The following is a 27679-nucleotide window of genomic DNA, read 5'->3' on the forward strand; positions in this document are numbered from 1 at the left end:
CTCCACTAGGGGTGTGTGTACTTTGCAGCCAACAAATGCACTTGACCGTTTGAGTTTCACTAATGTGCAATGCTGAAACAGTCAAACAACCTAGCGCATAGTTGGATAAGAAAATAAAGGTGGTTAACATCCTTCAGGATAATGAAACTCCTTTGTGATAACAGAATTCCCAGATATGTGTAATAAAGAGCCCATGTGCCAATCAAAACGTGGACAGTGACCAATTAAAATAGTCCAAATATCAACTCAAAATATGACACTCGCTGTCACTGATATGCATTAAACAATTTCAACTTGAAAATCACTGTATTAAACACAGTATGTTTTCACTTATAAAATCATCTTACCTTAAGACTGACAGGAGAACCAATCATATCTTCCTCTTTATTACCAGTTACAGTACAAAATAAACATGAATTAACATCAGAGGGTATGTTGAAAGAACCAGTACAACTTTCTGAAATGCATCATGTCTCATGTAATCGTTCAATCAGTGTTTCAACCGCAAATAAATCAGCTAGTAAACAATGTGTCAGGTAACAAGGTAAATTACATTTACCCCAGAAAAGCCATGCATGGTCCATAAACTTTAGGCTATAGTTAGGGAGAAAAATGTACTCTAGAGAGCATTTTGCAAAAGAAAAAAAACGAAAGAAAAAAACACTTGATTACATATTCGTTATATTTTTACTCCGATACCATTAAAATGTATCATAACGTTATAAAAACGACCTTATATACAATTGTATACAAATAAGTTATTAATTTACCTTTAATAATATTGTACCAGCTGACAGGGTTCCCTGTGTAGTTTAACATCATAATGTATTTCCTTGGAAAATAAATAACGTACTATATCTATGTATATCCAAATAAATAGATATTGAATCGACATTAAAATCGAATCGTTAGCTCATGAATCGAATCGTGAAGTTTGTGTCAATTCTCACTCAAATGTTGGCAGCCTTGAGTACAGTTTTATAACTGATGGAATAAATAAACTTGACGGAGTAAAATAGAATTTCAGTCAAATGTAATTTAAAATGTACAAATAATTTATGCACTAACATCAATCTGTCCCCCGAGGGAAAATGGCGTTTAAAGTAGGCCAATGCCGCGGGAAAGCACAACAGAGACACTCTTTCAAAACTATGACCATGGTACATACATATATCCAAGGAACTTTATATATCTCCTATTTTTCTTTTAAATCTTGTTCTTTTCCTGTATTTCCCTGCACTTCTGCTCAAACATTCGATTGAAAGTTGGATATTGTTAGTCATGCTAAATTACTTGCGCTGTTCCTCATTTCTAAGATACTTTGCATAAGTGTCTGCTAAGTGAATAGATGTAAATCTAATTATTTTGTTTTTGTCCTAAGGAAACACCCTGTGAAATACCATGCATATCAATACACAACTTTTTATGGTTATTAATATCTAATAATCCCAATGATGTACAATAACAATTCACAGGAGACAATGATCTTTTTCTTTTATTTATTACAAATGTACAGTTTACGAGTCTTTATTACGATTTAAATGGTTTTGCTTAGTCTTTTTATTTAAATTCTATATCTTACAGGTAGCCTCTGCTAAACAAATTTCTCCCATCAGCTAATCTCTCATGTAAGAACGAGTGATAACGAAAGTCATAACAAGTACAGTGCAGCTAGTATGACAGATCACGGAAGAAGAGAGTGTGTTTGTGTGCATTAGATTTTAAGAATGATTTCGCCATGTATGCATCTGCAGCAGGATGACTGGGAAAATGTCTACCTACTACCTTGAAAGGAATTAGATTCAGAGTTGGATATAGTGTGTGTGCATTGACTCCCTTTCCCAGATCCCTCTCTGAATATAGTGCTTATTAAATAACATCCCAATCTCTTTCTCCCAAGTCATCATCACAGTAAGCCATCACCCAGTGACCGTTCCTGACATGTTTAGTTGAAAACGAAAAAGCATACACGGTTTTCACTCACCATGTGCTTCTAGTGTGGAAGAGAGTTACTCGAGTACTTATTAAAATCAGTCTAGCAGATGTGCAAAGGCAATGATAAGAGATTTTCAGACAATCTTTTTGACACATTTTCAGGGGACGCAAACATTATCCCATTCCCCAAGTTAAAGAAACAAAAGGCAAAAACAAACAAAAAAATGGCTTAACTTAAAAGGCTGGTGGGTAAAACAGATATGGAAAACAACAGGAAGTTTAAGGCCCATAGCATGACATCTAAAATGCAAAGTGACTGTACAACAAATACTTGATCGTGCTCACACACAGATGTGGCATCAAGCCTCAGGTGGAGAAACGTTCATCTACATGTGCGTTCGTACTGGAAGCTCCAGTTCAATTCCTCTTCCCATGAACATCGACAGCGAGGGGCTCATTCCCCCACCAAAGTGACCGAGATCACACCGACTGATGCCACAGAATGTGACTACGCTGGTCCTGATGCAGCAGATGGACATCACATGTTTTCCCTGTGACTGTATCTGAAATGTTAGTGATGAGAACATTGATAGTGGTCATCTTCAACCATCAACATTCACATGTTTGTAGCTTATAGAACATAAGGATCTTCTTACATTAATAAACACATATGCTTGCTTTAAAAAAAAAAAATCATGAAATTTAAAGAACGGCGTGAAATCAAAATCAAATATTCTCAAATGGAAATCTTAAAAAAAAACACCACACACAAAAAAAGCCTGGTCCTGAAGTGAAGAGTCGTCTTTACTCCGCTAAACTGATGAAGGCCATTCGATTAAGTCAATAATGTGCAGAAAATGAAGACATGGTGTCTTGTCCTAATCTAATAAACTGAAGACAATGTGATGATTGTGCTAACACATTTGCATTGTTCTGATAGCAAAACCCATTAATGTTGGGATTGAGATGAGATGAGAGGAGCCAGGATGAGATCCGGCGAGCCTTTTCTGTACATCAACCCCAACTGTTGTCTTTGTGCTCTAAGAAAAAAAAAAAAGAAAGAGGGATCCGCAACTGTAGTGTCATCACTCCCCTCTGCTCCTTTGGCTAGTGTTCAATGCAATTCGACAAAAACAAGAATGTATTATACATTGTAAAACACTGTGTGAGTGAACCAGTGCTTCTGCCACTGGAGGACGGGAGTGTTCTGGTTAGTTTTCACAGGTTATTATTCACCCCTGTTAATGTTCGCAAAGCTCTGTGTGATTTCCACTTGACAAACCGAAACAAAAATCAAAAGAAGACATCAATAATGGTAACAATAATGCGAAACATAAGTCATAGTCATTAAAATAACTCCAGTGTTGTTGTTTAAAGTCAGTACATTTGTCCCAAGAGAAACAGGCCAATGGAGCGGCACTTAAAAACATCAAATTAATCGAATGAGAGAGAGAGAGAGAGAGAGAGAGAGAGAGAGAGAGAGGGAGAGGAAAAACTGAAAATAAACAATTCAGGAGGAACATTTCAGGTTCTCTGACGTTAGGGGTGCTTGAGTATTTCACAAAGAGAACCAAACAGCAGCCATCAGCACTGAGTTGTGGGTCTGCTTGTGTAGTGTTGTCATGTGTAGACGAGAGAAGATCCTCCTGAAAAACAGAACTGAAAGAAGAAAAGGAGTGCAAGGAAAACAAGGCCGCTCCATTCGGCTTCTCCCAAACATTCCACATCTCTGCGTCCGGGTGGCCAAAGCTGGATTGATCACCCATGCATTAGACTTTTCTTTTCTCATCTTCGTTCCCTCACATCATTTTTCTATCTACCTGACCAACGATTCCCAGCCGTCAGTTTTTACTTAGTGTCCTCCTCCTCTCCCGTTTCTCAGTCTTTGCCCCGGTGGGTCACTGTTTTTTCTCGCGGGTAGTGATGGTGACCAGCTGCTTGGCAGCTTTGGCGATGTCGTAGGCGCACTGGATGACCTGCTGGGTGAGCAGCTGGTAGTCCACTGTGCTGGTCGACGAGTCGGAGGGCGCCGCTTTACGACACTCTACCTGCAGGCGGGACGCGCTGGCCCCCAGGAGCTTCAAGGAGGAACGTACAGCATCCAGCGCTGGTCTCTGAGAGAAGCAGACACAACAGATTTAGTGCGTCTGGATGGATGTCTTGAGGCAAAGAATCACCATAAGACGCATTCACTCACCTTGGGAAACAGCGAGGCCATTTCTGTCACAGCTAAGTGGATTTTCTCTGAGCATGGCACGAAACTGCAAACAAAGACAGATGTTACAATGGGTTTCTTTCAAACTGCAGCAAAGCGACACTGCAACCAGCTGTGAGGGGTAACAGTCCGTCCTACCTGTCGTGTTTAAACTCCTGTGCAGCTCTCAGGAGCTCCTGGATGTTCTTGGTGACCTGCTCAGTTTTGAGGATGACGTCCTCTGTGCAGGGCAGCGTGGGGTCAGGGTCACCCTCTGTGTCTTCCACTTCCCCCCTGCTGTCCTCCTCGCTGCTGCGGCCCACACTACAACACACCATATGAACACACAATGCACACAATAAAAACAAACACATTTCCATACAAAAGGCATGAAATGTATCGTCAGTGGGTTTTTAAGTTACAAGTAGCTTAGTAATATGTAATTGTTATTATAACTCATTTAAAAAGTAAGACAAATATATTACTATTTTACTATAAAAAATGTATAATAATTATAATAATGATAATGTATTACTTATTACGCTTTTACTTCCAAAAAATATTTTTTATAATAACTGTTAATACTTATTATATTGCATCATATTATATAGCAGTATCTTATTTTTTAGAAGAGAAATATATATTACTACTGTAAAATTACTCCAATGCTGTAAAAAATAAATTAATATTATTACTAATACTAATATTATTATTAGAGGCAGTATTAAAAGTAATAGAGTAAAACAACACTAATATAACAATAAAAATACTTTTTATATATTTTACTGCAAAATAAAAAAATAATTAACAACAATACAAATATACCACTTTTGTAATATTACTAGTGTAATACCTCAAATAATTAAATAAGTTATTTTAACTATTTCTTATAATTAGTAATAACATATATTGCATATTATGTAGTCTATTTTTTTTATGACAAAAATAGACAAATATATTACTCTTATGATGTATTTTTTTTTACATTTAAATAGAAAAAATATTATTACTATATAAATATGTGAATTAATATATTCATGTTAATTAACTTTTACTAATTTCTATAATTCAAACAATTATAAATATATTAAAAGTACAACAGTAATACTACAATAGCAATATATTTCTTCATGAGTTAAAGGCCCGTTCACACCAAGAACGATAACTATACAGATAACTATATCAGCCTCCACACCTGCGGACGATATCGTTGTGTTTACTCTAAGCGCACTACAGTCGTCGTATGCCACTTTAAAAGCTCGAGCTCTTTAAAGCAGGATGGATTCTGATTGGCGGTCAATGTTTTTAATCAATCATCAGCAAAAAAAAATATATTCTGAAAGTGATTCCTCTGTGCAGTTATCGTTACAGTTGTGGTTTGGTATTTTTTTTTACTTTCTTATCGTTGGAGTGGGCCTTTAGACCCAATTAGACAGTTTTTGCAAATGAAATGCAGTCATTGCCGATACAAATATATCAAATGACACTAATGTAAAAAGACACTGAATCCTCTCTGCTTTGTTTTCAACGGTGGCTTGCACTCACCCAAAGGAGACATCGTATGTTTGAGAGTTGTCATAGTCACTATCAGTACCACTCCCGTATCTCTCTCCTGCTTTTGGAGTCTGGACAGGACAAACATGCGCAGAGAGATTTGTTACACATCAAGGTCTGCAACTCACATGTCAGTGCAGATATGAATGGAAACTGGCACTCACATTATATCGTCCGTCAGTGGAGGCTGACAGGTGCGGTCCTCCGTAGGGGGTGGGACCCGCAGGGCCGCCCCTTCGCACCTGAACACAAGCAGAACGAGATTAAGAGGAGGAGGAAAGCTGACAAGACAGTCAGCAGGCAGAGGATGAAAAGAAAAGAAGAAGCCTTGATAGTCTTTTCTGCACAGGACTGTTAGATGTAAGGAAATCTGCAGCAAAAACGCTGTTATACTAATGACTGTAATTCTGTTAGACAAGTAGCTTAGTGTAGAGGTTTTAGATATTGCAGTCGCAGAACAGCAAGCTTCTACATTAAGCTCAAAAGCAAAACTGAATTAGTGCAATAACATCCTTTTCTCTGAACTAATGAAAATACTAAAAATAGACACTTGCACATTACATAACTTGGAAAACTGAGCAGTTAACAGGCACAAAGGTGCATCTCAAATAAATTAACCATGACTAATAAAAAAAAAAAAAAATAGGACTACTACTTCACTGTCAGAAACAGCCCAAAAATGGAATATTGCATAATCAAAACATGGCATATTTGCATAACTGCAAAAGCAATTGAAGCAAATCAAACAATGCATTCAAAAGACATTCAAATACATCCTACAGATCTAAGAATATCCACAAACAGAGGATGATTTCCAGTTTCAGCGCTGACAGGAGCAGCACATCGATTCAGTGCACTATACAAGAAAACACTTCCTTTAGCGATGTGGCATGCAGCTCATTTTAGTGTCACTAATCAGGAAACCAATAACATTCAAACATTCCAGACACATCACATTGCACAAGACAAGCATATCTCAATGTGAGCCTCTCTTGGCATATTAACCATTTTAGGAAAGATACAATGCAACTCATGCCAGTTCTATCGTCCTATGCTACATAGACAATATATAGTGGTTGTGTCTCAAAATGTATTGAGCTGCCTACCTAAGCAGCCGTTTTGAGCATCATAGGCAAACCTGGTATTAACATCCGTTTTGGGTGAGCAAAGACAGATTGTGATCAGATTTTATTGAGAGGAGGGTTTTGTGATAATAACCACATTACATGAATAAATACATTAATTAAAAATTCTGCATGTTAAAGGGATAGTTCACCCAAAAAATTTACATTTTGTCATCACTCACCCTCAAGTCGTTCCAAATTTGTATGAGTTTGACAGTTGATGCACCCCATTGACTTCCATATAAGGAAAAAAAAAAATGCTATGGAAGTCAATGGGGTGCATCAACAAGTTATTCAACCCCCATTGCAAATCAGGTTTAATGGCAAAATGTACAGACTTTCAGCTGTTTGCAATGAACAAATCAAACAAAAGTAATTAAAATAGCTCAACAGAACAAATGTTTTAAGTGGTTTCCCCAAATTCAACTGAAAATGCAACTTTTAAGGACTTCTGCAGTCTCAAAATTATTCAACCCCTTTATGGCAAGCATCTTTAGTACTTAGTAAACCTACTGCAAACGAGATGTATAACCAGACACCAGCTTCTGGCAGCGTTCCTGAGGAATCTTATCCCATTCCTCATGAGCAATGGCCTCCAGTTCAGTAATATTATTGTGATTGCGTGCTGCAACCGCATTATCAAATCCCACCAGAGATTTTCAATGGGGTTCAAGACAGGTGACTGTGATGGCCACTATATAATCTTCCAGGACTACTTCTTTAACCAAGCCTTGGTGGAATTTGAGGTATGCTTGGGATCATTGTCTTGTTGGAAGGTCCACACACACACACACACACACAAGCTTCAGCTTCCTCACTAACGGCATGACGTTTTCTCCTAGGATTTCCTGATACTTCAATGAATCCATCTTGCCTTCCACTCGCTGCAGGTTTCCATTGCCAGAGGATGCAAATCAGCCCCAGAGCATCACAGAGCCCCACCATGCTTACCTGTAGACAGAGTGTTTTTTCAGCATATGCTTCATTCTTCCTCCAGATATACCGCTGATCCATAGGGCCGAAAAGTTCCAGTTTTGTTTCATTGCTCCACAGAACAGAATCCAAAAATTTCAGTGGCTTATTTATATGATTTTGAGCACTTTTCTTGTGCTTTTGGGTCATTAGTGGTGTAGTTGGTATTCTGGCATCAGTTTAGTTAGTGACTTACTGTGGAAGCTGAAACCTCAGTGCCTGTTGCCATCAAGTCTTGCTGCAGGTCTTTTGCAGTCACTCGAGGGTTTTTCTGAACCTGCCTTCTCAGATATCTGGTTGCAGCCGTTGATAGCTTCCTTTTTCTGCCCCGTCCAGGAAGTGTCACCACTGTTCCTTTAACTTTGAATATGTGAACTATGCCTCCAATAGTGTCTCTAGGAACATTTAGTGCCTTTTCTATCTTTTTGTATCCTGTACCTTGTTTGTGAAGTGCGATGATATCTTCTCTTAACTTTTTAGACCATTCTTTTGCAGCCAAATGTGGCACTCAACAAACCTAGCCAGTTCAGATATTTCATGTGTTCTAGCTCAAGCACACCTGCTGAAACTAATAAAGCTCTTGATTAGTTGCTTCAGGTGTGCTTGAAGGCCAATTCACACCACACAGACAAATGCCAACAAACACCAACAAACAAGTTGGCTGTTGGATTTAGACTTTCATGAAGAATAACTATCATGTTCACACTGCCCCAACAGACACAGACAAACACTGTTTGAACATATTCAGTTGGGTGAAATCAAACCCCGACCAACGCCAACAGACGCCGACAGGGGTAACAACACTGATCAGACAAAACCCAACAAACGTGTGCAGTGTGAATTGGCCTTGAGACAACACCTGTTTTGCAGATTTGTGCAGTTGTGAGGGATTGTATTCAGGGGGTTGAATAATTTTGATACTGCAGAAGTCAATAAAAGTTGCATTTTCAGTTGAATTTGGGGAAACCACTTGAAACATCTGTTGTGTTGAGCTATTTCAATTACTTTTGTTTGATTTGTTCATTGCAAACAGCTGAAAGTCAGTAAATTTAGCCAATAAACCTGATATGCAATGGGGGTTGAATAATTTTGATTACAACTGTACATACTGTATATACGTGTGTGTGTGTGTGTGTGTGTGTGTGTGTGTGTGTGTGTGTGTGTGTGTGTGTGTGTGTGTGTGTGTGTGTTCAACTTTGCCATCACAGGAATACACTACATTTTAAAATATATTCAAATAGAAAACGGTTCTTTTAATTTGTAATAATACTTCACAATATTAATGTTTTTACTGATTACATAAATGCAGCTTTGGTGAACATAAGATAATTCTTTTAAAAACATTAAATAATTGTAATGTTTCCAAACATTTGACAAGTACTGTGCACACACACACACACACACACACACACACACACAGATCTGCATGTCAATAAATATAAGAATAAAAAAGTAACAGAAAAATAGATTTAGAAATAAAAACAAAAATATATGTAGGTGTACTTAAAGGTGCGTGATTTTTAGCGACATCTAGTGGTGAGGAACCAACATGAGAGAGTAGCCAGCAATGAGGTTTCTTTACAAATATAAATTAAGAAATTATGTTTACTTAATTATTCAGTAAAACGATGGTATTGTGAATATTATTGTTACTTGTTCATCATTGTGTCAGTGTTTTATTCACTGACTTTAGCTAGCTTCTTTGCACGAAGAACAACATAGTGACGAAACGCGTTTGTCCGTTAAGGGCTACTGTAGAAACATGTCGTCGCAAAATGGCTATTTCAATGTAAGGGGACCCGCGGTGTATGTCGATAGAAATGGCTCATTCTAAGGTAATCAAAACATAACGGTTCATTATGTAAGGTCTTTATACGCCACTGAAAACATAGTTATGTATATGATATTGCATTTCTGTCAACAGATCCTCCTAATTATTACACAATGCACCTTTAAGATATTCACATTTAGCATAGTACTAAAGACAATCACAATTCTAGCTAGTCCACTTATGATCATATCATTCAAGACAGTTTTTGATACCAGGTGTAAAAGAGGTCTATTTAGGCGGCTGACTCAGTTTGGAGACACAGCCAATATCTACAAAAAGATAGGTGTTATCAGGGCAGGAAGTGCTCTGTCCATAAGGTGGCGGTAGAGAGCAGTGAGTAATAGTGAAAGCAGGTGCTCCAGGCAAAAGCAGCACATCAGAGTGGGTTCAGGTAAGCAGAGGGAGAGAGTGAGTATAAAGTATAAAAAGATCAGGCCGGCCACTAATGCTCACACTTACGGGGCTGAGAGGCAGCAGGCGGCCCGTCAGGGGGTCCAGGGTTGGGGTGAGAGCTTTGGGGGTGGTCCCCACAGGCTCATACATAGAGAAGGCTTGTCTATCCCGGCGGAGGGGACCGGACGAGGGTGCGGTTAGTCCGGAGTCTCCACCTACCCCTCCTCCACTGCCTGTACCCCTTACCCCACCGGACCACAGCCCTGTGCCACCACCCCCGGTCAGAGCTCCCCCGGCCCCAGCCTGGGCCCCCCGCAGCACGCTGTTCTCCGTCTGCATCCGCGTGATCTACAGGGATGGAGGGGCATCACGGGGTGTCACAAACACACATACACAAACACAAGGACCAAAGAAAACACAACAGTTGCAGTGCGGATGGTTACGACATGCTGGGGGCGACAAAATGGGGTAATTCTGATAGACAGGAAGTTTAAGGTTGTCTGAACAAGGAAGGGCTTCATTCTCAGTGAGACGTACATGGTATATGATAGATACACTACTGTTTAAAAGTTTGCGGGCAGTAAGATAAAAAAAAAAGAAGTAATTAATACTTTTATTCGGCAAGGATGCATTCAATTGAGCAAAAGTGATTGTTTCTTTTGAACTTTCTATTTATTAAAGAACCCTGAAAAAACAAATGTATCACGTTTTCTAAAAAAAAAAAAAAAAAAAATTAAGCAGCACAACTGTTTCAGCATTGATAATAATATGGAAAGTTTCGTGAGCACCAATATTATATTATATTAATGATTTCTGAAGGATCATGTGACACTGAAGACTGAAGCTGAAAATTCAGCTTTGCATCACAGGAATAAATTACATTTTATAATATATTAAAATGATTTATACAGTTATTATAAATTCACAATAGTGCTGAAATAAGTATTTTTGATCAAATAAATGCAGCCACAAACATTTTAAAAATCTTACCAACCCCAAACTATTGAACAGTAGTGTACGCGAATACAGTTCTGCTCTGTTAGACGGTTTGAGATCAGTTTGTGTGATGGTGAGCTGTAGTTTATGGCAGCATTACATTACTTTCTGTGTGAAATACTCATATTTTCAAAACAAGGACACACAGTTTAAATAAAGTGGGTGGGCGCACCTCCTTCTGTAGCCTCCGCAGCTCCTCACTCAGGTTGTTGTTGACCTTCATGAGCTGTTGAACTTTGGCCTCAGAGGAGGCCAGTGCTTTCTTCACCTCCAGATACTCCTGTAGTGTGATGGGCCCATCTGACAGGTCGGATGAGTCCATGCTCTGACACACACAACACAAATCACAATCTAATGTCAACAGCAAAAGGAACAGATTTGAAAAAGGTGACATTTTGATAAAACACATACACAATTATGAATTTCATTAATTTATTGTAGTATTTACATTACTGTTCAAAAGCTTTGGGTCAGTAAGATTTTCTTTGGAAAGAAATGAATTCAAGCAAGGACGCATTAAATTGATCAAAAGTGACAGTAAAGACATTCATTAAATGTTACAAAAGATTTCAGTTTAATAAATGCTGGGTTTTTTTTTTACATATCAGCCTTGGTGCGCATAAGAGATTTCTTTCAAAAACATTTAGAAAATCTCACCAACCTCACACTTTTGAATGGTATTATAAATTTAAGTCAAAAGAGCTCACCACAATACTATATGACATTTATATTCCTAGATTTGTCTTTTTAAAAATCATTTGGCATGCAAAAACAGTATGGTAAATCTCTTAGAAAACAAACAGCACAACAAGTCAGATCATTTGAAGTATTAATGCCCATATGTATTTATAAACCTAACATTAATATGGAGATATTAATTAACGTTATTATAAAGCATTACCAGAATGGATTGTGTAAAATAATATTTTCATACAAAAAGCACTAAAAAGTCAACCATTTTGAGTTAAAAAAATAAATGTTTGTGCAATATGACATGTTGTAATATGAGGTTTACTTTGTGTTCCTCTACACTCAGCCATGTCACTTCCGGTGTGTGTGGACTCGGAGTGAGCATGCTCAGACACAGCTTCCTGTCTTCAGCTGCAGAACAATAGCTTCACTGATCACAGCCTTGAAAGGGGATGATGTCATTCTGCAAATATGAGGCAGGGCTGCTGCTACTGTTCCAGTGGTGCATGCGGGGACATGACAACGCTGGTGTCTGTACTACTTCTGTCTATACTAATTTGCTGGTCTGGCAAAACCAAGATCAACAACTACCAATGCCTAACCTATAATATAAGAAATTAAACATTGCCCAAGATTCAGTGGATCATCTGAAATTGTTTCACCAAAGGTTTTAAATGTTCCTTAATTAAATCAGGTGGTTTCATTATAAAAAACGAAGGACATCTGGATGGATGAACTCAAATCTTCCAACTTCTCACACTTATAATTAGGTTTAGGTGGAGTACAGTGATGATTTTCCCCAGGTAAACTCCCAGTTACCATTTGATGAGCTCACCTTGGCCCGGTTGTTGCGCTGGGTGTTGTTGTTATTCTGTGCGGTCAGCTCGCTGTCTGTGTCTTCGTCAGACGCTACGCTGTCATAATCATGCTGGTCATCGTCTGCCTGACTCAGATCCAGCGGGTCTGAAAAACAGCAAACACAAAAGATAACATCATTAATATGAGGAGAAACTGCACAGGCTTAGCTATATCCATCTTTACTGGAGCTGTATTATTGATATTCTCCTAAAATCTCAGAGTTCGAGAAATGCAATGTGGGCGTCTCACCCGTGGGGCTTGTCAGGCCTTTTCCATGCTGCCGCCGCTTGGCATCGCTGAGAATGTCGATAATGAGGGTGGCGAATTCTCGTGCATTAAAGCGAGCCAATTTCTGCCGCCCCTACCAATGACAAAAACATACACATATAAATACACATTATATAAAAATATTTTATATACACTATCGTTCAAAAGTTTGGGGTCAGTAAGACTTTTTTCTAAAGAAATTAATACTTTATTCAGCAAGGATGCATCTGATGAAAAGTGACAGTAAAGACATTTATAATGTCACAAAAGATTTACATTTCAAATAAATGCTGTTCTTTTGAACTTTCGATTCATCAAAGAACCCAGAAAAAGTGCATCACGGTTTCTGCAAAAATATTAAGCAGCACAACCGTTTTAAAAATTGATAATAATAGGAAACAAGTAAGAATCACCATAGAATGATTTCTGAAGGATCATGTGACACTGATGACTGGAGTAATGTTGCTGAAAATTCAGCTTTGCATCACAGGAATAAATTATATTTGTCAATATGTTGAAACTGAAAACAGTTATTTTAAATTGTAATAATATTTCACAATATTACTGTTTTTATTATATTTTTGATCCAATAAATGCAGCCTATGTGGGCATAAGAGAGACTTTACATTAAATAATCTTAACGATCCTAAACTTTTGAATGGTAGCGTGAATCATTAATGTGTTTTTTACAGTTAAAGTCTTAAATGTTTTCACACTAATTTTTGGGCAAAATTCGTGGAATTCGGCCGAACAGATTGAAACTTCGTAAAAACATGTTAAATGGAAAGAACAACATGCTTTTTATAACCGAATATGAACGTTTGGGGGATGAGTAGAATTTTATGAATGATGGCCATAAAGGAAATCTGCAGGAGTCTGTGTCTGATTAAAAGGAGAAACTTGCAAAAGTTTTATATGAGCACTTAGTCACTCTGCAATGCATATTACAGAACAATCTATTTTAGCTGAGGGAGACTTGGACATTTTAAAGGCTGGAAAACACTGCCACATCAACAGTTCACTGTCCAACTCTTGACCACTGGGTGTACGTGTCCCTCCTCCCATCATCTCTTTTCATGTCTCATGTATATGCAAAAGAACAGGAAATTCTCAGCCTGGCCAATCAGCCCGCAGGAAACATGCCCCCGTGTGAACGCACTTAGTGGTCTTGCTGTATAAAAGAACTATTTCAAGCAGAAATACAGAGAAGGTCATGCAAGGATGCCAGTGGAAACACAGAGGGGGAGGGAGCAGTCGCGTGTCTGCAGCAGTTACGCAGCTGGAAAACATCCATTCGTTGGTTTGCTGACCAAACCCGGGCCCAAGTCAGACGTTCGTAAAGCCACAAAATGTCTATTTTTAGCTTTTTGTCTGCTGCACCCCAGATATCATCTCTCCTTTGTGCCTCCATCAAAAACAGGCCCGCGTGGAAGTGACGGCCGCTTACGCAAGGGGGAGCAGGAGCGGAGAGCTTCCTCCCAAACATACTTCAAACACATCCTCTGAGGCTCAGGAATAAAATGCTGTGCGTGTTACCTGGTTGCGTGTCGCTGAGTATTCAGGGTTGACGGGTAAGAAGGGGACGGCACTCCGTTCGGTCACAAGCGTACTGTGGTTCTGAGTTGTCAGCCACACTGAGAGAAACAGAACGGACACATATAAACAAGACAAATATATACAAACAGATTCCGATGTCGTAGCCATGAGGTTATGGAGAGTATGCATCTACCCCTCCCATTCAGTTTGTGTGTGTTTGGCCCCCTGCCTCGCTCACAGCCCTGCTTACCATCAGAATCTCAGTCTGCCACCCCAGCATGATACCTCTTCTCCTCTACAACCAGGAACGGGAGTCGAAAGAGAGAGAGAGAGAGAGAGAGAGAGAGAGAGGAGGAGGAGAGAATTCCGCGGCACTCCCTCGCCCTCGCTCCCTTTCACCCTCCTTCCATCTAAGCACCTCTCCCTCCCTTCTCTACATGCTGACTGCACCGCTAAAGTCCTTCTATAGACAGTGTTTATACAACACCCCGATCACTGCGTCTCCAGGGACACGACTACAACCGTCCCCACGCCTCTGGACAGCTCCATAACTACATTAGGAAAAGAGTGAGATGCAGGGAAAGCTGGGACAGGAACAGATGGGGGTTTGAGTCTTACCTGCATCATTCTCTCTACGGTCCACTTCGTCGTACACATCCATAGCCAGCTCCTCGAACAAGCGGTTATTTAACTGTGTCCACACACACACACACACACACACACACACACACACAAACATATCAGTATGTGGCATTAAGATTCAGGTATGGGGGAAAAGAAACACAAAATCACAGCAAAATCAGAGCACACACAACAGGAAGGCATCAGTGAGAAGACAAAACAAAGCAAGATGCTCCAAAAAGGTACTAAATATAGATTAAAGGCAAGCTCAGGGAACTCAAAGCATCTGCTTATTATATCTACTGAATTTCGAAGCATTTGAAGAGTTTGTCAAACATACGGTATTCATCTCAAATCTCTCAAGAAAAAAGGCTAACGCTGTATCCCATTCCCAACTAGGAATTCCTACGACAAGTAAGTTTTGGACCAATTAGATTTCAGTGTGGGTGGAGCTTCCCAGTGCAATAGTACAGAAATAAAAAATCTAATGACCAATAAGATGTCCTGTTTACTCGATTGGTTAGGACAAAATCTCAGAATTAAAATCAGCATGAAAAATTGACTTAATTTACTCTTGTTAGCGGACATTGCTAGTCTTGTGGTGAACTAATCCGTGCCAGTTAATCCACATGAAACATTGGTTTGTCTTCGTAATCTTTAGTCGAAATCTAAAAATTAGCTTCGACTCTGAAATGGCATTCTTTTTCAGATGACATCCTTTTGACAAATTGGGCAGATCATCTTTAACCACTCCCTGCAAAAAAAATCAATCCCTGCCCACAATTTTTTCTCATTCAATATTCCATTTCACTCAAAAGTATGTCAGAATACTGAAGTAAAGTCAGACGCAACTTCCAAAAGTATCCACCTTATTTTGCAATGTGGAACTGTGGATGTGCCGATTCATTAGCCGCTATAACTAGAAGAATGACAAAGTGCAGTAAACGGTAAAACAAATTGCGCTACAGACCAGTGTGTTTATATCTATGACAAAACATTCAAATAATATGGTAAGAAAACAATATCAAGCTGTTTTGTATGAAGCAGATGACACTGGAAGCCAGACACATTACATTTACAAATGAAAATTTAAACCAATAAATGAAAAACCCACTCTTACATGAAAAATAAGGTTGGTAACTGTTACTTCGGTTTGTACATGTACGCTACGGTATGAGTACAGTGCTCGTGAAGTAAATTTCATCATTGGCATAATACGTACATGTTTGTGCGCAGACAGATTTTCCTAATCATGCGTTTGCTAAGGTCACAGCCTCGCACAAGCGAGTTATTTTTGCTCTAATTAGTTTGTCCACAAGATGGCAACACTGCCCCTGCCCATTGCTTCACATGGAAAATAAAGAAACAATCCAAACAACAAACTACTGGAGACGACAACAACAATAGATGCCCGTGTTGACAAGCGCATGGGTGAGGAGGTTACGAGATACACACAGCTCTAGCTTTAAACGACTACGAAGGCTTTTTTATCGCTCATAATTTCCGGAGAGAAACAGCAGCCAATGGACTATCGGAGGCACAGTATCAAACAGAGAATACTGCTATGCATTTGGCTGTACACATACGTCGGTGTTTGCGTCAAACTGACGTATACTTGAAGTTTAACATGGAAAAGCTTTTATCGCTTGTTGCTTTGTGTTGTGCCTGTCTAAAAACTCAAATTCCCTTAATTCTCTTTAGCAGCTCATTAACCTGCAATCACTCACCGCTTGAAGCTTCTTCTTGGCTGCCTTGGCCAGTTCAGAGAGGTCCAGGCTACGCAAAGACAAAGACACAGACACAGGAGTAAAAGGATGCTGGAGTCATGCGGACAGAGAAAGATGAGGAGAGAGGAAAGGAGAGGGGTGGGAATGAGGAGCTGGATGAATGGATGAAGTGTGGGGACGGGACATGGGCAGCCCAAAAAGATGAGGAGATGTACCTAGGTTTTTCAATAAGGTCATGATAATTACTAATTTTCTAATCTACTGTTTGCTATTACTTCCATAACTTTTATTCTATTAAAGGGATAGTTCACTTTGAAATTTAATTTTGGTATGTTTTAGCTTACCTCAAGGGCATCCAAGATGTAGATGTCTTTTTTTCCGCAGTAGTTTAAATTTTGATATTTTTAGGTCAAACCGTTCTTGTCTGTCAGTCATATAATGCAGGTCTATGGTCACTGTCTCAAAGAGCATGCACAGAGTCCAAATTAAAACAATTCCCCATCGTCCAAATTAAACAATTCCCCATCGTAAGTACACATTGATGGCCCAAGACACGAAACGTGTACACTAGATGTCACATTGGCTACGGTTTCGTTCCAATGAACTGCAGAAGCCAAGGCGACTTCTATTGTATATATCTATACCCGCCCACGCTCTCAGATCACTTGGCTGTGACATGGCTGTGTACAAGAGGTAAAAACGATATAAATACTGTTCGTTTTCTCACACAAACGGCTCGTTTCGTGTCTTAGGCCATCAATGTGTACTTACGATGGGGAATTGTTTTAATTTGGACTCTGTGCATGCTCTTTGAGACAGTGACCATCGACCTGCATTATATGACTGACAGACAAGAACGGTTTGACCTAAAAATATAAAAATTGAAACTACTGCGGAAAAAAAGACACCTACATCTTGGATGCCCTTGAGGTAAGCTAAATTTAATTTCAAAGTGAACTATCCCTTTAACATTAACCAGAACGTTATTATTGCATTAACTTTAAGCAAGAAAGACTACATTCCCTACAACAGCCAAAAACCAGTGTTTTTTTTTAAACTAAAACCATTATTTAGTTGTTTGGCTATTGGTTAACATTATAGTATAATTTTTGTTTTTCCGAGGTGGAGCACTGAGTGATAACATGCACTAAACTTTGTGCACAATAAGACAAGGAAGATGTATTTAGGTACCAATGGTACATTTTGATTTCATGTTGACTTTAAATGTGTAAATAACCTCATCCCTTCAGACACCCACATCCAGATGAAGGCCATGTGAGAAAGAAAGAGAGCAGGGTTTATGGAGAGGGGGATGAGAAGAGAGAGAAAGAGATACCTCTGCGTCGGGCACTTAGGGCGAGCTCTGCCTCCAAAAGCGCAGCAAGATGGAGAGAACAGAGAACGAGTGAGCGAGACCGAAAAGTGAGCAGAAAACAGACAGAGAGAGAGAGAGAGAAATAAAAGGGATAGACCCCATATCAACACTACTTCTGGACAGGTCAGTTAAGTTCTTTCAGCTGTGGTGCATTTGAGGTGTCAGCCCTACAGAGGTTGAGACACACACTCTGCCCTAATGCAAACTGATTGACCGTGTGGCGCAACCTGCTGGCCAGCACACTCAAATACACCCGCTGCCAACTGATCTTAGTACACTTTATCTACCCTGAATGGGCAGCGCTATGGAAAAGACTTAAGGGAGGATATCATGCATAATGACAGCTAATAAATAAAACTGCACTGATGCGTTTCAATATTTATACGCAGTATTATTTCTTATTTTGAATCAGACGCACAACCTCATACACAAACAATGTACCTGTCTGCCATCTGAGGGATAATATAATGACCGTTCTTGTGATCTGCAAAAACACAGACAAAAGAAAAACATGAAGTTTTCAATTTCATTTGGGAGGACAGATTGTCTGTTTCACACCCCCCACACAGGTACAAACCAAATTTACAGGTTGCAGTATTCACGCTGTATGAGTAAGCAGCACAATAGAAGCTTAGGTGTAATAAAAATGTCATCGCTGAGCCTATTTTTGTGTGGAAAGCACACTGAACTCAGCAGAAAACAAGTTAAAAATGCAATTTAAACCTTTTTATCAACACTTGCAATTTGGATTTCTATGAAGCAACAAAAAAATTTATTAAAGGAAATACTGAATACTGTAAAAATGTTTATTGGTTATAATATTCCAAGCTCACCTGGGCGACGGCCACACAGGTAAAAGGCCAGTCTGTCTGTGAGCTCATACTGACACTCCACCAAGCGCTCGGCGAGCTCCACGTGACCTGCTTGCCTGCAAGAACACAGTCACATCACAAACCCAAGACTCTAGATCACTATAAACCTATAATAACGAGAACAATATATATATATATATATATATATATATATATATATAGTCAAGTCTCCTGAGTCAAGTCTGAAGTCTTTATCACTGGAGTCTTTTGTCACGAGTCTCGAGTCATTTCATGCCTTACTCAAAAATCCTATTATTTGTATTATATAGACAAAATATATTATCTTTCTATTATCTGTTTTTTTGCTATAGGTTTAAAGGCTAGATTTTATTTGTTAATGTTTTAACATGCTTGCAATCCGAAGGAGCCATGCAGCTGCACCACTGTATAATAATGTGATTAACCATTTTGGATGCGATGTCTCGTAAATGTGATGTCGTCGTTCCAGTGCCTTTAATTGTTTTCCCACATTCTTTGCATCTAGCCGATTTGACATGTTAATAAACCCAAATTAACATATGGCACAGTTTCATTATGATATTTTGGAGTTACGCGCAATACACTGAAGTCCAACTACCGCGACACGTAGGGGAATATGACGCAGACATTATAAAACCATTCAAATAAAACACATTCTTTTTTTTATTATATCAGTATTTAAGGATTAAAGACTTGAGTCATTTTTAAAATATTCACGAGTCCTTTGGTCGAGTCCGAGTCAAGTCTGAAGTCATTTCAGTTTGAGATCGAGTCAAATCTGAAGTCTATTAAAATGCGACTCGAGTCCGAGTCTCTAACTCGAGTGCCCATCTCTGATATATATACTCTGATATATTTAAATGTTTGAGGTCAGTAAGATTTTCTTTTTGAAAGAAATCAATACTATTTTTCCAACAAGGATGCATTAAATTGAGTGATAGTAAATACATTTAAAATATTAGAAAATATCTCCATTTCAAATAAATGCAGTTCTTTTGAACTTTCTGTTCATAGAAGAATCATGTGAAACGTATCACAGTTTTCAGGAAAATAAATAAATAAATCAAGCAACTGTTTGTAAAGGTAATAATAATAAAAAAAGTTTCTTGAGCACCCAATTGGCATATTAGAATGATTTCTGAAGGATCACGTGACACTGAAGTAATGATGTTGAAAATTCAGCTTTGTATATTAATTTATTGTATGTATATATATATATCCAAAAACATCAGACAGATCGCGGATGGGGAGCTAGTGAGCCCTGTGATTTGTGTTTACCGGGCATAGTCTATAGGTGTGCGGCCGTTGATATCTGGAGCTCCTGGATCCGCCCCGTACACCACCAGCAGCTCGGCCTGCAGAACCTGCCCCGCTTTGGCGGCCACATGCAAAGGGGTCGTGCCCTTTTCCTGTGGAGGGAACATCAGATGTTTGACCACCACAGATTACAGGCTCTGTTCACTCTGCTGTTTTCAAATACAAGTCATGAAATCTAACCCTTTCTTTTCAGACAATGTAGTCAATATCTGATGCATCTACATTGTTTGCCATAGTAATGACTTTAGAGAAAAGAAAGGACAGAAACCTATATATATTTTGGTTTGGGAAGTATTTATGCATTGGATTTTTACAAATCAAAATGTATAAACAGTTACAGGATACAATGAACAATAAAGTTCATAGTTTGACACAGAAACAGATTCTCTGTTCCCATACTGAACAACACAAAATTGATATCTAACAATCTAGAAATTTAGTTGTGATGTAGAATAACTGCCAGAACAAGGAGATCTGTGTAAGATGGCAGATCTTACCGGGTGAAAGAAGTTGGCTTGTGCCCCCAGTGACAGCAGCCGTAAACACGTCTCCAGACTTCCTGTCCGCACACTTGAGTGCAGTTGCTGCAGGCAACAACAATAGAATAAGTGAGTGTGTGAGAGAGAAAGACAGAGGGAACAGCAAGCAGACCTCCTGCGTATCCTCTCATTATGGATGTTCAATAGCACTGAGGAAGGCACATTTATTCACTAGCGGGGTGTCATTTTAAGGGCCCTCCTACAAGGGCACAGGCAGTGGGGAGCAGAGAGAGGCCGAGGAGGAAAGACTGAATGAGTGCGAGAGGGAAGAGACTGAGATAAAGAGTCCAAGGTGATGTCTTGGGGCGGTCTCACCTTGCTGAGGTCCTTCGTAGTGACCCCATCATCATCACGGCAGGGCAGCTTGTGGACAAAGGCTAACATCTGGTACTTGGCGCGAATGAACTCTGACTTGGTGGGGCTGTGGGGTGAGAAATACAAACATATATCAAATAAATCAATTTCAAAGTCAATGAATCAATCAATATAAAATGGGACACATGGTCCTGCCTACGTAGATACAGTCAAGGCTGTTTATTTTAAAAATGGTTCCTTCTCTGATGTAGCCTAATTGACTCAAATCAAACCATACAAATCATCAATTAATTTATCTTACCATCAAAAGTTTAGCTTGTTCTTTCCCCATTCAAATAAGTAGAAGCTGTATATATATATATATATTGATTTATTATGTAATCAAAATTATTGTCATATTTTCATTAAAGTGATGCCTGAAAGAGAGATTTTAGGAATGTAGATTTTCTCAATGCACTCCAGGTGGCAGGTGTGGCAGAAAGTTCATTTTGGACCCAGATTCATGGATCCGTGTCTCTGCTTGATTGTATTTAAATACCTAAAACTGTATTATTAATATTAAATCTAATTATGTACTTTTGCTTTATTATTAGAGCTGTGATGAAGATGGTACCAATTTTTTTTGAAAACAGATGTGCTCGAACTTTCGTCACCTGTATGAGTGTATGTGTGTGAATAAGACTGGGCTAACCACTGCACCACTGCTCTGACAAATTACTCTTTAATTACTCTGTATTTTACTTTTAAAATCTCCTCTCATTTATTCTGAGTGAGCAGATTTGCTAGTCTGGTCTCAGCGGTATGCTATTACATGGAGCTCCAGGAGAACAATTATATACTGCACGGACCAATAAAACAAAAATTACACCCCCAGTCTTCTGTTTTTATGACATTCTGGTATATAATGCATGAATGGTTGATGAGATGGCTTACTGGACTTTATCTTGTGGGTTTGGTTTCCTTCGCCCACTCTGAACTTGTGCCGGATCCAGCAGGGAGTGTTCCCAGATCGAGTTAGCGCCGTTACTGGCCAAGGTCTGCACCATCTGAGACACATGCACGCATTTTTTAGGCTACGATCTAGCAGAAATACGTGTGTGCGAGAGGCTCTTTGGTTACCTGCAGTAAGGAAGGAGGCCAGCCGCTGTGTCGCAGGTGTTTGACGATGGAAATGTGTCGGCCCAGGCTCCGGTGCACAGAACAGCATTCATCACAAATCAGAACCCCTCGGTTTATACTGCTCCAGCCCGGGTCTGAACACACATGATAGAGTAAAGTACATTTCATCGAGAGAATGAGCAAAAGACAACATCAATCGAGGGCTGACTTTTCTAAAAAAACTAAAAATGAAGGCAGGATGTGGAAAGACTTACTCGTTTTGCTTAGACCGATCACAAAAACAACAGCATTTTTATATTCCTGGGCCTACATCTTGTGTACCTTATTATGGTCTTTCTTTTTGGTGCTACATTGAACACTGTTGTCATTGATTCTGCTGATGAACAAAATGTCACCAAAGTCTAGTTAGGTAACACAGATGAGGTGGTGGAAATTGTGAGAATGATTTGTGTTAGAATTCTAAACAAATGAAATCATTTGGCCAGCAAAAGTGCATTCATGAATTTATAGCGGTCATGTTACATTATTTAAAGTAGTATATTTCCAGCTATTATTGCAAATTAAAAACGTAAATATGTGAAAACAATGTTTAATTAAATTTTATAGATATTTCTCTAATGCTGCAAAAATGAAATGATAATTTTATACTTTTTAGTGGGGCTGGTGAAAATAAATAGACCTCCACACCATACTGCCCTGCTCTGAATGAGCTTATCTGAGGCAAAGGGCTCTCCTCATATGAGGCAGGGTACGAGCGTAGTCAGGACTCAGGACCGATCAAGTGTGACAGAAGTGTGCCTCTGACTAACACAGGCCCCCAGAATCTGGCTAAAATTAAACCAGCACCCACAATGCTTCAAGCACATAATCTCATCCTCAGAATCTCACTAAGCAGGGGTTTGATATGATTAAAATGAGAGATTATTTTGCACAAATGTAAACAGTGTCATAACATGATTATTGATTTCCCGGATGAATGCAAACACAATATGCCATCTAAAAATGGAAGATATTAATACTGATATGTAGGAAGCAGGGTTGTTAAAATTAAAAACAGTAATATTGTGAAATGTTATTACAATTTAAAATAACTGTTTTCTATTTCAATATATTTTAAAATGTAATTTATTCCTGTGATGGTTAAGTTGAATTTTCAGCCTCATTCCAGTCTTCAGTGTCACATGATTCTTCAGAAATCATTATGATATGCTGAGTGATTTAGTGCACAAGAAACATTTCTTATTATTATACATTTTTTAAAGAGTTGTGCTGCTTTATATTTTTATGTAAACTGAAAAAAAATTCTGAATTCGTTTTTTCCAGGTAATTTTGACCGATTTGATGCATCCTTGCTGAATAAAGGCCAGTTCACACCAAGGACGATAACTATAATGATAAAGATATAGTTTTAAAAATCTTTCTAAATTTAAAAGAATAGCAGAGATCACAGAGGAACGATATCATTGGAATCCCTCTCAAAATGTTTTTTTTTTTCAGCTGATGAATAATAAAATTAAAATAAATAAAAAAACATCCACACCCAAACAGAATCCATCCTGTCATCTTTAAAGAGAGTTGAAGGCACACTATGCAGTTTCCGTTTTTCTCAAACAGCGCCCCCTAGAGAACTTGTATTTAACGTTACTGTCGTAAATACCACTCACACAGAGCCGTCTCTGTACTCTTCCGAACGCGCTTTCTTCGTCGTCTCTGCCATGATTCACGTCTGAAATGTGTGCGTCTTCCATAGAGGCTGCTTCATATGTTGTTGATGTATGTGACGTCGTGCCGTAAAGCAAGTCGTGATTCTCGCGAGATTTGTCGGGGCGCCACCTCTCAAACTTGCATTGCTGGTTTTGCCAGCAGTTGGTGTGGACACTAATATAGTAATAGTTCTTGGTGTGAACGGGCCCTAAAAGTATTAATTTCTTTCAAAAAAAAAAAAAAATCCTGACCCCCAAACTTTTGAATGGTAGTGTATATACAATTAAAATATGGCAAATGAAACAAACAAGTGTTAATTTAACTCTCACATTCACTCAGTTCACAAACAAATATACATTTATAAGATCATGTGTTAATTTTCTCTTTTAGTAAGTAATAGGAGGCATTCAATGTAAAAAAAGAAGCCTGAATTAATGTCAATTAAAAGGGCTGCTTGTTTCCTTATTTTAGGAGAAGAGAAGGCTTATTTGAATCCACCAGATATTCATATACAGCCAAAAGTTTAAATCCTGCATGTGGAGAAGAACTTAAGATTTATTGGCTTAGTTGAACATAAGATGGTGTTATTAAATCCCCTTTACTGTCCAAAGATGGGCAGACATCAGAGATAGAGCTGAGCACCTGCATGTGGGAAAATCAAAGATGACGCCATACTTCTTAACTAGCATGCGCATCCTTCCTATAAGTGCTTGAAACCATTAACAGGAACATCTTTATCCCCCCCATCTCAAACGTGACTTTCTCTCTGCTTCTAATGAAATTTCACATGTACACACGTACGCACACAGACTCAATGCACACGGCGCCATTCAGTCCTGAGTGACCATGCAATTGACAATCTTCCACACATTCATTCATTCTCCTAACACATTTACCAGAATCCATCTGTCTGTCTGCCCACCACCCCTCCTCCTCCTCCTCTCTCAGTCATCAGTTCCTCACCTTCCGACACATTAGCTACATTCCTACATGTCAAACACGAAAATGACAAGCTCAATCAGCACCGCGCGACAGGCCAACGCAAGGACAAGGAGTGTGTGAGGATGCAAAAAGCCACACAAGCACTCAGATGTGGAGTGGTCAGCCAGGGGCATTTGTGACAGTGTTTGAGGCCGACCTTAGAGCATGACTGCAGGTAGCTGAGGTGGTGAAACAGAACTAAACTGTCAAAAACGAGACACACTCTCGCATACACGTACATTCCTGGAGAGAGAGCAGCTGTGGATGAGGGAGCAGCTGTCATGCCCCCCGTACCACCCCTTGGTCCCCCCCGTGGGGACGGTGAAGCTAAATGAGCAAGGCCAAGGGTGGCCTAGAAGTGACGGCACAGCTGAGCGGCATCAAAAATATGTTTTGAAAACAACTACTAAAGGGTTATTATGTATTTTTTGGGTGGTTTAAACGGCTGGTAACTTATTGAGCAATACATTTTGGGACAAACGGGTAAAAGCCGGACAACGTAGAAAGTTCATCTTTATTTAAAACATAAATGCAGGGTCGACTTCCATCTTTTTCACTGTAGTATTTATTTCGGGTAATTGTTCCTTGTCTGAGGGCACGTGTGATGGGACTAGAAATGGTTATAAACAACTCGAACATATGCTCAACTATGTTGAAACCTTGATCAGTGGAAAACCGATACATCATATAGATATAGGCCTATGTATCATTGCTGCTAACTATGATTTTTGCCACTGCTCATAATCATTACAGAAATAAAGTACCTTAAACCAGCATGAGCTAGTTTGAGGTTTTTAGCTGGGGTCCCAACCTGGTCATATTGGTCTGTTGGCTGGTTTTAGAGGGGTTTTGGGCACTTTTCAGCTGGTCATGCTGAGAGACCAGCTTGAAGACCAACTACGCAACAGCTTAGGCAGACTGGGAGACCAGCTTAAACCTGCTAAGACCAGTAAACCAGTTTCGGCTGGTTTAAGCATTTTTTATGCTTTTTAGGATAATAAACGATATACAGCAGCACACAGAAATATTCCTGTTGGAAAAAATAATGATATAGGCTACATATTATATAAATCAAGTAAATCATACATCTAATAATCAAATAATGCATTTAGATACTTTGAAACAGTATAACAAAACGAATGACTAAACATACAGGAAATGTGTAACGTTATCTAGAAGCAAAGTTGAGTAACTTCCAAGCACACGCAAATGTTAACCCACGTCAGAGGTTGATGTGTCCTGTCAACCTGCTAACGATACGATAGTTATTTTACTAGTCTCAACCCAAGTTCAGATTAACTAGATTCGAAAACAGTACCGGACAAACTGAGCTAGTATTCTGGTAGCCATAATGCATTTAACGTTTGTAAAAACAGGAATGTGTTTTACTCAAATACTGGCAAGGAAGTCATACAAGAGTCCGCAGGCTACTTAGCAACCGAGCCTAACTACTGTCAGTTAGCATTGTTCGCTACAGAGCCCGTTTTCGTGCTCGATATTAACTAAAAACTCACTTTTAATCAACATAATTAGCGGTCACTACAATATGTGCATATACAAGGGTTGGCCTATAGTATAAATATGCTGCTTTTAATTGACAGCAGCCCGCAGCCTTGTCAACTGGTTTAGGATAAGTGCTAACAAGCAAAGGATAAAACTTTAGCCACGGAAGCAGGGTAGCTGCAGTTAGAAGCTCAAATGTATACCCATAAAAGTAGTAAATATATTAAATGATCTAATTTATGGCCAACTGTTCTGTCGCATTATAAACCGTAAATACACGCAGTAGTAAATTAAGAGCGGGTTTAAGGGAGGGAGCAGAGATGTTGGGCCGCAGTATCGTCCTTAATATTCGGCCACTTTCCTGACGCGCTTAACCGAGTATCCCTGCGCATATGTGGGCTTGCGGTTCGCCCGCTTGCCGCCGCGCTCGACCGAGTTCGGGACAGCCATAGCTCACAACAACGCCTCGATCCATAAATCTCAGCCTTACCTGGTGCACTGCAGTCGGCGCACACCTCGGTTCTTTGGACTTTCCTGGACATCGCTGAAACCAAATCTACCGCTTCCAAAGATTTTAGTCCAATACTTAATATATTTGGCTTGCTGTCCCCCCAGGAGCGACGTCTGCGATTTTAATGCCGCCCTGAATGTCCGGAAGCCGGCGACGAGCTCTCCAGTGCTCCCGGTCCTCACCCTTCTCTCTCCTTCCTTTTTTCTGCGGTGTCTCCTGTTAACGCTGCAAGGATTTAACGATTCCTCTGAATGAATCAAATTTTTCAGAAGGCCCCTTACGTTATCAGATTATTTAATATTGGGCGTCCACACTAATGTTTTTCCCCCGACCATTATCCAAGCCCCGTCTCTGTCTCGGGGAAAAGGGGGTGGGAATAAGAAAAGTATGGATACAGTACACGGTTTATTTACATCCACTGCCCTATACACTTGACTTCTGTACGGCGGGCTGCATACTCTCCCTCTCTCTCTGACGTCTGTCTCTCGCTCTCTCGCTTTCTTTCTCTTGCCCCACCGTCGTTATTGCACAGGCGGGGGCAGACAGAGCAGAGGGACCATGCAGTCATGCCCACCAGTGTAGATGAATTTTACATAACTTTATTTGCATACCTACAATCCCCGAATTAATAAACTTTAAGTAGCTTAGGCCTATAAATAATTAAATAAAATATACAAGATGTATTCAGTAAATTGGATATGATCAAGAAAATAACATTACCCTACACATTAATATATTTTAATACTCCACATTCTATTCTATTCTA

At 39.3% G+C, this 27679-nt stretch overlaps 1 protein-coding gene across 3 annotated transcripts; it reads right to left on the minus strand.

Moving 5' to 3' along the window:
* Nucleotides 1–1477: 1477 nt before the first annotated feature.
* On the minus strand, nucleotides 1478–27426 carry git1 (G protein-coupled receptor kinase interacting ArfGAP 1). Of its 3 annotated transcripts, XM_082180503.1 has the most exons (21): nucleotides 26893–27425; nucleotides 22215–22348; nucleotides 22029–22141; nucleotides 21096–21201; nucleotides 20739–20825; nucleotides 20203–20333; nucleotides 18907–19001; nucleotides 18515–18557; nucleotides 18035–18061; nucleotides 16699–16747; nucleotides 14969–15041; nucleotides 14351–14448; nucleotides 12797–12908; nucleotides 12525–12652; nucleotides 11172–11324; nucleotides 10070–10351; nucleotides 5848–5925; nucleotides 5675–5754; nucleotides 4289–4453; nucleotides 4133–4196; nucleotides 1478–4049 (listed from the first exon to the last, which is right to left on the minus strand). In XM_082180503.1, the coding sequence occupies exons 1-21, from the start codon at nucleotides 26942–26944 to the stop codon at nucleotides 3834–3836; spliced, it is 2286 nt and encodes a 761-aa protein (XP_082036629.1). In that variant the 5' UTR covers nucleotides 26945–27425; the 3' UTR covers nucleotides 1478–3833. The 3 variants fall into 3 exon arrangements, with proteins under 3 accessions (XP_082036629.1, XP_082036631.1, XP_082036630.1); XM_082180505.1 differs by lacking the exon at nucleotides 10070–10351 and having other exon boundaries at nucleotides 26893–27426; XM_082180504.1 differs by lacking the exon at nucleotides 18035–18061 and having other exon boundaries at nucleotides 26893–27423.
* Between the last annotated feature and the right edge of the window lie 253 nt (nucleotides 27427–27679).

Source organism: Leuciscus leuciscus (genome assembly GCF_965113295.1).
Source record: "Leuciscus leuciscus genome assembly, chromosome: 9".
NCBI classification, from domain to species: Eukaryota; Metazoa; Chordata; class Actinopteri; order Cypriniformes; family Leuciscidae; genus Leuciscus; species Leuciscus leuciscus.

Coding starts and splice junctions, on each gene's coding strand:
- git1 (XM_082180503.1), bottom strand. CDS start 26,944: ATGTCCAGGAAAGTCCAAAGAACCGAGGTGTGCGCCGACTGCAGTGCA. Junction 5,755..5,847: donor CCACTGACGGACGATATAAT/GTGAGTGCCAGT, acceptor TGTCCTGTCCAG/ACTCCAAAAGCAGGAGAGAG. Junction 4,050..4,132: donor TGGCCTCGCTGTTTCCCAAG/GTGAGTGAATGC, acceptor TGCTTCTCTCAG/AGACCAGCGCTGGATGCTGT.